At 44.2% G+C, this 13,088-nt stretch overlaps 1 protein-coding gene across 3 annotated transcripts in view; it reads left to right on the top strand.

Moving 5' to 3' along the window:
• The window catches only part of LOC146016524 (uncharacterized), a 111,735-nt gene extending 100,912 nt beyond the window's left edge, over positions 1 to 10,823 (top strand). For 2 of the 3 annotated variants that reach the window (XM_083151738.1, XM_083151737.1), the window contains one exon: positions 1,427 to 3,707. In XM_083151738.1, the coding sequence (XP_083007864.1) occupies positions 1,427 to 1,875 (449 nt within the window). In that variant the 3' untranslated portion in view covers positions 1,876 to 3,707. Of the gene's footprint in view, positions 1 to 1,426; positions 3,708 to 10,609 lie in introns of those variants that run through there. The other variant, XM_083151739.1, reaches the window with a different exon arrangement.
• Positions 10,824 to 13,088: the final 2,265 nt, after the last annotated feature.

Genomic DNA, 13,088 nt, shown 5'->3' with positions numbered 1-13,088 from the left:
TGTAATGTATTTTTGAAAGCCAAAAATAACCAATTTAAATATATCACATTCTAATTTTTGAAGTTTTAACAGTAGATCCTTTTTGATATAAATCTTAAAAACTGTTCACTTTGGAACACTTTGATTTTTTTTTAAACCAAACCGTGGTCCCAAATCTTTCACAGCATTTATAATATGCATGATGTCTGTCATTAGCCGTTGAAGCTTCTCTATGTGTGTGAAGTGCGGATGGGGTAATAGTTTGCATTACTGCCTTACAGCACTGTATGTGTTTGGTTCCCACCATAGTCCCACCAACTGTGTGGAGTTTGTATGTTCTCCTCATGCTTGTGTGGATTTTCGCTGGGTACTCTGGTTTCCTCCAACAATCCAAAAATATACTGGTAGGTTAATTGGCCCCCAACAAAAATTTACCCTAGTGTTCAAGTGTGTGTATGTACATGGGCAGACTAGATAGGCCAAGTGGTTCTTATCTGCTGTCAGATTCTATGTCTTTATGTTATGCCACTTAGGCCAGTATTCAATGAGAAAAATTTGCCTTGTTTTATGGCGAGTTTGTGCTATTTTCGCGTTGGAAGGAGCATTTTGCTCTCCAAAAGTAAACTACCCTATTCAATGTGATATTTTCGCCGTCTTTTTAAGTGATTTTTGCCGTGTGTCTCTCCGTGTAGCAATTCTCCATCTTTTCATGGAGAACTGGAATGTGAACTTTTAAACTAAAAGGTTTTTTTTTTTAATTTTGGTGTAAAAAAAATCAGGATTTTTTTTTTCTGTGAAGGGGCATGTTATTTTTATTCATGTGCTTATAAGCACATGAATATATATTTAATTAAAAAAATATATTTTTTACATTTTCTTTTTTTTTTTACACAGAGCAGCCAGCAGGGGGCCGGAGCTCTCGAGCCGCTCATTAGATATTCATATATTCACTGCATCCGATCATTACATATGCACGATCGGGTGCAGTGAATACACGGTCCCCCGCTGACTATAGGGGGGGGGGCAGCTTGTGCTGCCTGGGTCCCGGGGAGCCCTCCTCCCCTCCACATATGTTCTGGGGCAGCCAGGGAGACTTTAATCTCCCTGGCTGCCACCGGCTCCCTGCCAGCTCCCTGCCGCGGACGCTCGTCCGCTGCAGAGGTTAAGACTCGCCGCGAGTCTGGCGGCGAGTCTTAACCACATTGAATAGTGGGAGCAGGAGTGGCAGCGAACCTCCGGAACAGGGCGAGTGCATGGCGAGAGAAAAAATCTCTCGCCATGCACGGAGAATTATTCTCATTGAATACTGCCCTTAGGATGGAATATGATTGTAATTGGTATGCCCTATGCAGATTCATTTATTAATATGGATGCTGGTGCTTTACTTTTACAATGATGGCCAGTAATAAAGTAAATGTGCCTGATATGTTATCTGTATTTCATAAAGGTGAAGAGGCCTTTTCAAAATTGGGCAAAGAATTTTTTGTCTCTTTGGATAACTCGCTCAAAAAATGTGGAGAAATACGAGATCAATCTGTTTTTGAAATAGAAAGATCAAGGCAAGAGTTGAACCAGGCGTTAGAAACTATTAACAGTCTAAAATTGGAGAGGAAACAAAAAAAGAATTCGTCCAATGACCAGCATTTAAAATCTGAGGAAGAAAGCACAGATGGAAGAGCACAGCCTACTGTCGATCACACACAGGAGATATCGAATATGACCTCTCAACTTTTTGCCTTTGGAAGAAAAAACTCTCTAACATCTCCTAATAAGGAAAAAGACATTTCCGAGAGACCGCCTTTGCTCCAAGATCAAAATTCAGGTTCAGTTCGTCAAAGAAGCAAAAGCCTACAGAGGAGCAAAAGTGTTAAAATGTGTCCTTCCTGGCAGGTGTAATCAGGATATTTACTAAATGAATAGATTTCCTATAACAGCCAATCTAAGCTGCTAATTATTTAAAATTAAAAACAAAATTACAAAAGTGGACTTTATATTACACCTGTACTGAGATCCATAGCTGCTGCTTGTACAACCTCTGATCCCCATAAATGTTTCAAGTTTGTCCACACTAGCAGTGTCGGACTGGGGCATGAACGGCCCACGGGGGGTAGTAATGTAGTGGTAGGGGCCATGTTTAGGGGTGTGGCCAGTCCCTGGGGTGTCCATCCACCACAGCCACTACCATAATGTACATATGTACAAAACGTAATTAAAGTACACTGTCTGGAACCTAATTCCTAGATGATATAGGCACCCAGGCAGTGGGGCCCCCAGGGGGGGTTCCCCTGTGGGCCAGTCCAACCCTGCATGCTGGAAACATTTGGTCATTAAATGTTCAGGTCACACAAACAGATAACAAAAGCATAATATTTCCGGTTGCATAATGTCTGTACACAATGGCAATGAAACATCCTATCGGACTTTCTAGCATTAGATTTTTGTTTTGAGATTAATGGTTCGGGCAGACACATAACAAATATTATGAAGTTTATCATGTCAATTATGAAATTTCTCTTGCTCTCTTACTTATAGGAGTACACACGGTTCGATTTTGTCTATTTTTCTATTTGACTTTGCTCATATAAGCACAATCAAATCGATTTAGATTTGATCCCGATGCTCCTTGGCATCGGAATCCAACAGAAAAATAGACTGTGCAGGCAAGACTATATAGTACAGATCTGTACAATATAGTATACATCATATGTTCACGATCGGGATCGAATCAAGATTGAATAGAAAGTACATTGCACCGTGTGAAAATCCATTGGTCCTCAATGCACCCTCATAGTCTGGACTTTAAGGATATCCATGCTCACAGGTGACTTAATTAGTTACCTTTTGTAAGTTTGATTATACCATCTCTGCACAAGCATGATATTCTTAAAACCTGGACTGTCAGGTTGCTTTGTAAACTGTTAGTGAAACCAAGTTTTGAGTTACATATTATTGCACTAGACGGCTGTAGGGCCTGCGCTGCCACCGATAGCAGAAAAACCACAGCAGATATCTGTGATGTTTAGTGATACAATCTGTGATAATTAGTAGTCCTGATACATATACATATCATACATAACTAATGAGTGCTTGATACTTATCAAAATCATTGTCCGTGTTTCTACATGATTTTCTCTTCCTCTTATTTTATGTCACATTATAGAAATTCCAGTTCTAAGACTACATCTGTGGCCTTCTTTCATTAGCAAAACTGCTAAACGTTAGTCCAACATCAGCTGCTAGTTGATATGTAGCTCGCTTGGTATGACGGTTATGGACTGCGAAACATAAAGTGCAGGTGCATATACAATGACTGCCTATGTACCTGCACTTTATGTTTCGCAGCCCATATTCTGATGAAATGGCCGCAATGGTTGATGGAATTGGCACATCCTATATGTAAGCTGTTTTGATTTAATACATTCATTCTAAAGCCGTGGAGTGCAGGCTGATATGTTCAGTAATTATACATATATACACATACATATATAGTAGATCATACCTCCTGATGAATGGGTTCTGAGCCCAGAAGCCTTGGTGCACTTTTTTGAACACTAAAATTTAGTTTGTAAAAGTCTCCTTTGTTGTTGGCAATATTGCATTAATACAGCAGTTTCCAGCCTGGGCCCTAGCCATACCATGGATCTTCCTTCTAATGCTTTTGTAAAACAATTACATTTTGTTTCCCGTTACTAAAAAACTATTTTTGGTAAAGATCAATGTAGTGTAAATAAGTGAATGATTTTTTTAACATTTTAAAATAATTGTATATTTTTATTACCAATATAAATAAATATTTATTGATTGTGTTTCCTGTGTCATTTACTTACTGTTAGACTTACTAAGCATTGCAGCGAAAGGATCTGCTCTTGCATTGCTTCTGGGCTCCCATGGTGTATGAGGTGGAAGTGGGAGACAGGGCTGGCATACCTGCGGGGGCATGCAGGTTTCCAGTCTGGGGTACTGCTGCACAGGGGCGGATTGGCCCACCGGGAAACCGGGCCATTTCCCCGTGGGCCGGCCCGTAACTGACATAAACTGGCCGCCTTAACGTCTGGCTGGGCCGCGGACCGCGATCTCAGCGGTTAGCGGCCGCAGCCAGGCACTTTGCCCACAGCAAACACGGCCGCGAGAGGGCTGCTGCGCATGCGCGCGTAGCACCTCCCAGCGGCCGTTCCCCCTCCGCCAAGCAGCTGAAGCTCGGCAGCTCTTCTCCGGAAATGGCAGGGGTCGGCAAGCACTTGGGAGTTCACAGCCGGGCACCGCAGCAGTGGCCGTGCTGCTGTGTACACATTACAGGAAGTGGAAGTCACTGCATCATAGAGAGCTGGCAGCCGGGGCTCTGTTTCTCTAAAGCTGAGCCCGGCCCGCCCACCACACACACACAGAGCAGGCTCTGGCTGGGCTGGCTCCGTGCATCTGCAGATCAGGCCAGCCCTGCTCTAGTCTCCCTGCTCCTCTCCCTGCTGAGATGCCTCCTCACCACGCTGCCGGGTCCCTGCACATCCTAAGAAGAAAAAAGCAACACAGAAAGGTATAGACTGGGGAGGGTTCTGCTTAATGGGAGGGGGGCTGTGTGTAATATAATTTAGTGATGTGTAGTGTACAGCCTGTAATATGGGGGGGAGGTTGCTGTATGTGCTGTGTAATATGGGGAGGGCTGTTTTCAAATGGTAAATAGGGGTGTATGTACTGAGTAATATGGGGAGCTATGTGTAATGTAATATGGGGTGTGCTGTGTGCTATGTTATATAGTTTTTTGTGTGTGCTAAGCGTAATATTTGGGGCTGTGTGTATTGTAATGGGGGGTGCTGTGTATAAAGTAATACAGTGGTGTCTGTACTGGGTGTAATATGAGGGGTCTGTGTACTGTAATATAGTGGTGTGTGCACTGGGTGTAATATGGGGGGGGGGGGGAGGGAGTGTCTAATATGGTGTGTGTCAGGGTTGCCTACTCCCGCATTCAGCGGGAAGGCTCACAATTTTTGAATGAGCCACGTGCTACCCCGCACTTTAGTTTTTGTGTAATTCTACCCAAAAATTTTGACTTGCGGAGGTGCACGTCCAGAATGCCCGTGGAAGGGGAGAGTGGTGCCTGCGTGGGCGACGTCATGCGCTGGTGTCATGACTGCCACTGCTAGGTTCTGGATAGCTGTTGCTGGTGCCACAGCATATGGGAGTGGAGTGGTTTGTGTGTGCAGAGCGCTTGGTGGCCATGGGCGATTTTACCAGTGGCAGGAGGCCAGGTGCTGTGTTAAGCTGAGCTGCTGCTTCATTCTGCTGATCTGTTTTCTCCTGCAGTGGACCCCTGCAGTGAATTGGAATCTGTCAAAGCAATCTCCTCTCACTGGCTGTGTTCCGGGGGCCAGCCTCGGAAGCAGCCGCTGCAGTAGAACACAGATCAGCAGGACAGTAAGTGCTCGCCAATCAATTGTAAGGTAGGAAAAGGTAGTGGTAGAACCCTAAAGCCTGGTGCACATGGATCTGTGGCTCCCTGTATGGGAAGCAGGTGGGCAGTTGACGTCCGCTTCCCACCCCCGTGTCACCGGATTACCATGGGAATGCCCATGAAACGCTGGGCATTCCCATGGGCGCGACCACGGCCCACCACCCCATGTCCCCCACCCACTGCGGAAAATTATGCCAGCTCAAATCTCCCTGAAAATGATTTTCAAAAGTAGGCAAGTATGCTTACATCCTTCTGCCAGTGTATCCTGCCATCCTGGTTTACGTCATCCTGCCTTTGTATCCAGCTGTCCTGGTTACTGTATCTTGCTCGTGTATCCTGCAGTCCTGTTAGCTTCATCCTGCCTTTGTATCCAGCTGACCTGGTTACTGCTATCTTGCTCGTGTATCCTGCAGTCCTGTTAGCATCATCCTGCCAGTGTATCCTGCTGTCTTGGTTGCGTCATCCTACCAGTGTACCCTGCTGTCCTGGTTAGTGTTATCTGACCAGTGTACCCTGCTGTCCTGGTTAGTGTTATTTGACCAGTGTATCCTGTAGTCCTAGTAGGCATCATCAATCAGTGTTCTCCAATTGGTCCGTGTCTTGCCATCTGCGTAGTGGCCAGTATGAAACAGTACTTTGTTCTTTCTATATCAGTCTAGAATCATCAGGTTGAATTATATAAGACCTTACCTTCCGAGTTTAGGTGGTCACCTAAGTACCGGTGACCATATCCAGCTGTAAGGTAACAGCGAGCGACTGTTATTGGTCGAAGACCTCGCCAGCTATGACACAAGGGGGTAAATTTATTAAGCTTGTGAAGTGATAAACGGTCTGGTTTTTATCACCGGCCAATCAGCTCCTACCTGTCATTTTTCAAACCAAGCCTGTAACTTCAAAGGTAGGAGCTGATTGGCCAGTGATAAAAAACAGACAGTTTATCACTTCACCGAGCTTAATAAATCTAACCCAAGGTTCTTAATTAGTTCAGTCCTGGCGTAACACACTGTCCTTACCGCGCCTCACTGTAAATAACAGAGTTCCACGGTGCTCTGTGGACATGCCTATAGGTCTATAACGCAACATCAGCACTTCTAGCCGCATAATCACAGGTTGAAAATGTGCCAGCACTGCTACAAAGAATATTTCCAGCTTAAAGCCACCACAGCAGCGAAAATGGGGCATGGCCTAGTTGAAATAGGCCACACCCCCATATCACTAGGCCACACCCCCAAAAGATTTGGGTGCACCTGCGGCGCGCAAGTGCACCCCCGGGCCGCTTCGAAATATTTCCCGGGCTGTTTTTAATTCCCAATCCACCCCTGCTGCTGCAGCCAGGGCCATCTTTTCGTATGGACTTAATGGGCACTTGCCCAGGGGCCCCAGTTGGATAAGGGCCCTATACTGATAGCTGAGGATCCCCTTTTTCCAGTGAGACCAGAAATTTGAAAATCGGTCCTGGGGAACTGGAGATATCCAACTTCAAAGCAGCAGTCCACATCTGACCTGTTAATTGCAATTCCCACTCATATTTCTCAGGTTCTCTCTGACTTACAGTTTGTTTCTATCATGCCCAGAACCAGAGATATCAGCCTTCCAGCAGCCGGTCCCTGCTCCAGCTCCAAACGTCTGGTGTACAGTTTTATATTTTTGTCAATGGATTGCTCTGGCTCCTGATCTCTGATCCCCAAGTTCCCAGCACCTCCTGAAAGTTGGGACTCTAGGTTTTTAAACTATTGAAGGTTAAGAAATCTATTTCCAGATAATGGCGATATCTGCAGTCAAACAAGCTGCCCTTCCACTGGAAAATGACAAATATTAAGCCCACTCCATTATCCAACCCTCCCTGGAAGTCATTTACAAGGGACCCTTCATTCAGATCAGTGCCCCCTTCCACACGTTAGTGTTCTCCTTCCCACCACCTGTGCAGTAAAGGAGTAATTAGCAGAAGTTACTGCTCCAGGTCCTACATGTTGAGTGGAAGATAGAGCACCCCCTGCCACCCGTGGGACATGAAAGCTGCTGCTGATAGCACCCCCCACCCCTAGGAGGGGAGAATGGGTAAGGGCCCCAGTGCATTGCTGTGCCCAGGGGCCCCCACTGCTGTTAAGACGGCCCTGGCTGCAGCCAGTAGTGAAAGTCCCAGCACCTTCACCAGCTCATAGTCTTCCCTCTGCTCCATTAGGCTCATAAAGTCCACATTTCCCGCAATGCTGCAACTAGGGTCCCAGGGACAAGTTGTCCAAATTGCTTATGTTAAATTCTGGCTGTGGTGGTGGAGGCAGTAGCAAGCGTCCCCAGCTGCTAGAAATGTCCCTGCCTGATTGTAAAGGATCATTATGTAAGTACTCTCTCTAGTCTGAGTCATCCAGGTATCCAGTTGTTTTCCCCTATGCACATCAGCTGCTATTCATTTTTTTCTGCCATCTGGTGCACCATAATTTCAGCTCACTGAGGGGTGGGGTGGCGAGCTGAAATGCTTGGTCATCCAATTGTGTGCTCAAGCAGGACTTTTTTACATCCCCATGTGAAGTTGAAACTGACCATAATGAGCTTGATATATGCAATAATAAATATCAATACAATCTCCCATCATGTGAGATCTTGAGCGCGATTTGAACGCCCTTAGTTTGGAACCACATATCAAATAAAAAAACAGATTGTAATTGGTCGATATGCTTGCATGCGAATTCGCACATAAGGCGGAATTTAGCTCATTGCCTGTGCGCAATGGGCGCATTGAGCGTGTGCAACTTTGATCTTCCGTGTAGACTCGCAGCCTTGCGAACAAATATACACTTGCGAGTGAGGCCCAAAACGAAGGTGTGGCGTGGCCTTGCAAGAGGGCAATAATGGGTGTAAACTGGGGCATATACACGGGGAGTTGACTGTGTATATGATTCGTGTATATGCTTCGCAACACTGCATGTACACTCGCAGTGGTGGGATAAAAATCATTTTCAAACCTAAGTGACTCCCGGGTCTCGCAGGGTTCCAGCTTAGAGGACCAACATTTGCAACACCAATCACCTAGCTAAATAGCTAAAATACATGCACCTGCACACACTACTCACCCATGCAACGCACAAGTATTTCTCATTAACCAATTAACTCACCACATCTACTGAATGCAGGGCCATGGTAAGCACATTTTTGTAGCTCACACATTTATCCCTTTCATGCTTCATATCTACATATATATGTGTGTGAATATGCCACACCTTAATACCATTTGCTTATCAAACTGTTACACATTTAATATAATAAAGGCACTGATGTGTTTTTGACCTTTATATCCAGGACATTTGTAGGAAACATATATTTAAATGTAGTTGTGGAAGTAATACATAAAAAAACGGTACTAAAAACAACTCCATGCTGACATGGATAGTGGCGGTATGAGCGTACTAACTATAGTGGGCGCCCAACTAACATATAAGTACCAAAAAAACACATCAATCTAATAAACGCTTCCTTGCTAATTGTTAATGGCCACTCATTTAGAGAATTACTTGCTATAAACACCATGAAGTGAGCAACTTGATGTAATTAACTATAGTGTTGAGGATGGTTTGGCTGCTGTGTGTATGGCCTGAGTTGCAAATTGAAAACCCACAGAGGGTGTTCGCACGCATGCACAGGGCATGATCCTGCGCTGACACGAATGTGCTTACGAGCACGCAGGTGCGCGGGTAGGTAAAGTTCACTCCCCTTTGTGTACAGTTGCGAACACTCCCGTTCGCATGTGGTATGGGCGTCGCCTCGCATGAATGCATGCAACTGCTGTTCGCACTGATGCGTGCGAATGTGCATGCAAATGAATCAACCAGAATAAGGTCCAAAGTCCAGCAGTGGTCGTTTTCTTTACTTAAGACTGCTCCTGCGAATTTTTCCATGAGTTCACACACCCACTTTGTTTATTTTCCTTGCAACAATGCCATATGTCTCCCAGCTTTCAGTTATATTCACTACTTGCTGTAAAGGATAAGCATGTTTTACTAAGTAGGAAAATCCGAATGTGGACAACCAGACTGCAATAGTGACAGCAGCTAAAAGCCTAATTCTGAGCCGAAGGTGATGTCAGACGCAGCTGAGCGAGTTTCTTTCTTCTCCGCATAAGTCACAGTCATACAACTTGTACATCCAGAGTCTGTGCCCAGAATCATCGTTGTAATTGAGACGTGGGCGTCTCAATCATAAAGTGTCTGTAGATGCTTACAGTGGGCATCACAGTACACGCACACGTAGGCACATGGCTGTACACCAGGGAAGGGCACTGTAGCAGTATTACAGTGTCTGTAATCCCGCTTTTAGGCGGATTCCGTCTGCCGTAAAGTGCGTCTGGTGCCGTGATGATTCACACTCGCAAATTATCCATGTCTAATAGTATTGACCCCATTGTGTCTACTTTTACCAATGTAACGCACATCCAAAACTTATTGCACACATAGAAGGTAATTCAGACCTGAACGCATGACTACGAATTTGCAGCGGCCAGCATGCAAGGGGGTAGCAGCCCCATCGAGAGAAATCCCATCTTGCAAATGAATGTGCTTGCTGTGTGAATAGATGTGTACGGCTGCAAATCTAGTCACAGCCGTGCGAATATTTTAAAAACCATTCGTAAGCCGCTCATTGATTGATTTTTAAACTGGGTACCAGTCATTGCAGGCTCAGAGTAGCCAGAGACTTACTCGGCAGCTGCAATAAAAACCGGCATATCCGGCCTGTTGCTGACATCACACACCCTCCCCTAAAATGCTTGGACACGCCTGCGTCCACGTCCTATCACTTCTAGCATTTTTTCAGCCACGCCTTGGCACTCCCATGAAAAGGCCGGTTACCACCCACAGACGTCTACTTCCTATCAACCACCTTGCGTACGGCCAGGGATAAAAGAAAAAGCAGGCTTTCATCGCAGGACGGCCTCGCACATGTGCATGTGACTGATGTGACTGTTTAAATATTCTCAGTAAAGTGCTGCAGAATATGTGTGCCCTATATAAGAAACTGATAATAAATAAATGTGTACTACAGGCCGTACGCATGCATAGTCTAGCGATAATCACCCACCGTGGGAATTCGCTGCCGTGCAGTCAGGTCCGAATGACCCCATAATACAGTAATCTTGTTTACAATCACATTTAAAATAAAAGTTATAATTGTTTATTAAACCCTTTTTTTCAGGCAGTGGCATCATCTCAATTTAAAAATGTGCCCAGAGGGCTGCATAAATTGTCGTCTTCTCAAAGCTAGTTTTGCCGAACCCACTAGAGATATTTCATTGTAAAATACTTTTTATCTCCAGAGTGCCTATGGGTATGTTCAATCAAATGTGTTTCTCTTAATGCTTTATGTAGTAAATTGCAGTAAGGGCTTGAAACATTGTGCCTATAAGATAATTCATTGCATTTTAATGACCGCTTTTCCTTCACAAGTTAAGTACACTTCTTTTTAAAGAGAGCTGACTATTTTACAGTGATGTACAGAGCCACAGTATGTGTTAATGAATTATTACTCACCATTTCCATAGTATTTGGAGGCCATGTCTTCTGTTTAAAATAAAATACTTCAAAGAGAAGTAAGGTGTAATTAATCTTTTACAATGAAGTAGTTTGTAAAATAACTACATCTCTTTCATTTAGACGAGACAAAAGAGCAATAATGTCAGTGTTTTGTGCTTACAGTATATAATTATTTAAGGTTATGCTTATTGTGTTTGATAAAATATTAAAATTCCAATTAAAAATAATGTAGGGAGTGGAATAAGTAAATGAGACCTTGTTATTGGTATTAGGAGGGACATTTATTGAGTAACTGGTTTTAGAGTCAATATTTGTGATTTCTTTATAGAAATAATATACCCAAATATAGGAAGGGTCTAAAATGACACACATAGACAGGCTCCTCATAATGTCATATGTGACTGCTGCTGGCCTCCCATGTTTGGCTCCTGGTGATTGATCTTTCTTAAATGTGCCCCTTAATTTGGATGAGGTTGAATTGGCCATAAGATCCTTTCCCGGCGAGAAGGCTCCTGGTTCTGATGGAAATCCACTAGAGGTTTAGAAACCTCCAAGATCATTTATTCCACAATTATTAGATCTCTTTAATGTTCTCTATGCCAATGGAGTGTTTCCAGCATCCATGTTCGAGGCCATCATTATTGCGATACCTAAACCTAGGAAGAACCCCAAATTTCCTGATGCGTACCGCCTTATCTTACTGATTCACACAGTTGCAAGAATCTGGCCAAATTTTTTCTATCTTTCTCAGTCAGGTTATCACAAAAAGTGAAGAAAGGGGTGTTGAGCTGCGCTTGGTATAACTTTGTAAAAAGTGAGGTAATGAAACCTGTAAAGTTGGGTGAAAAAAATGAGGGATTGGTTGATCTAGTACAAAAAGATTTAATGTCTAAAATACATATAGCCAGAATACATTGATAATTCTCTAAAATCACATAAAATTCATATCTCACCAACCAAACTGGGGAAAATGTATGGCCCGGAGAGTCCCAAGAGTCCTGTATAGGGCTGAGATGTAAATCGTCCTGTATGGAGCTGCAATAATAGGCCCAATTGGAGCAGTAAGGAGGGAGGACCAGATGTAAGAATAAGGAGCGGCTTAAGTTGACACGGATTGCCGACTCCCTCCGCTGGATGGACTGGAGCGGGATGGGTCCTCTACCTCTACCTTACTGTAGGAATTTGTAATCCAAATGGAACCAGTGGAGGTGGTATTACCGGACTGGGATCTGTGCGTGGCCCAAGGGGACCCCCAGGCCCTGGTGAGGCGTGATGGTTGTCTCCAATGTAGCAGATGGTGGGGAGGACTTGAAGATGTTGATAAGGAGCGGCCCAGGATGGCACAAATAACCGACTCCCTCCGCTGGATGGAATAGAGCGGGATATAGTCCTCGACCTCAACCTTGCTGCTAGGACTTGGTGGTCCAATTGGACAAAGGGTGGTAAGTGTGTGCACAAATAAGCACTTCCGGGTTCTTTAGGGGTACCAGTTTGGTATTCTGGAAGGAGATAGAGACCTGAGTCCTGGCCGGTTTCGCTGCTCCAGGCAGCTTTGTCAGACATTCAGACCAGATTTTTGCCAGGACAGTCAACCTCAGTTAATATAAGAAGTTTATATTCACATCTCCAGGCCTCTCATGGAGAGGAGTCCTCTGTTATTGTATCCCTAGAATAGATGAAAGTCTTTGATTCTGTTGAGTTTCTATGGGAGGTCCTTCAATGTTCGAAGTGGGACCTGTGTTTACCAGATGGATTCAACTGCTATATCACAAACCTACCGCTTGTGTTTCTGTGAATAGCTTTATCTCTCCTCCGTTTTACTGTCTAGAAGAGGTATTAGATGGAGGAGAGATATAGTCATTCACAGACTCCCCCTCACAATCACAGGATGGGTTAATTCAATTAAAATGTTAGTGCAACCTAAATCCTTTATATATTTTTTTGCAAGACCAAATTTATTTTCCTGTCTCCATTTTTTCGGAAACTGAAAAGTATGATCTTCACTTTCATATGGATAGACAGAAGGTCACGCATAGGATTGGATATACTACTTATTATTGCTAAAGCCTCTGGTGGCTTAGCGCTTCCTAGAGCATCAAACCCCAGGTAATACAGTAGGTATGCTAGGCATGGTACCACCA

The sequence above is a fragment of the Crinia signifera genome, chromosome 1, assembly GCF_055691185.1.
Source record: "Crinia signifera chromosome 1, ASM5569118v1, whole genome shotgun sequence".
NCBI classification, from domain to species: domain Eukaryota; kingdom Metazoa; phylum Chordata; class Amphibia; order Anura; family Myobatrachidae; genus Crinia; species Crinia signifera.
The sequence above is the reverse complement of the archived record's forward strand: the minus strand, read 5'-3'. Positions and strand labels throughout refer to the sequence as shown.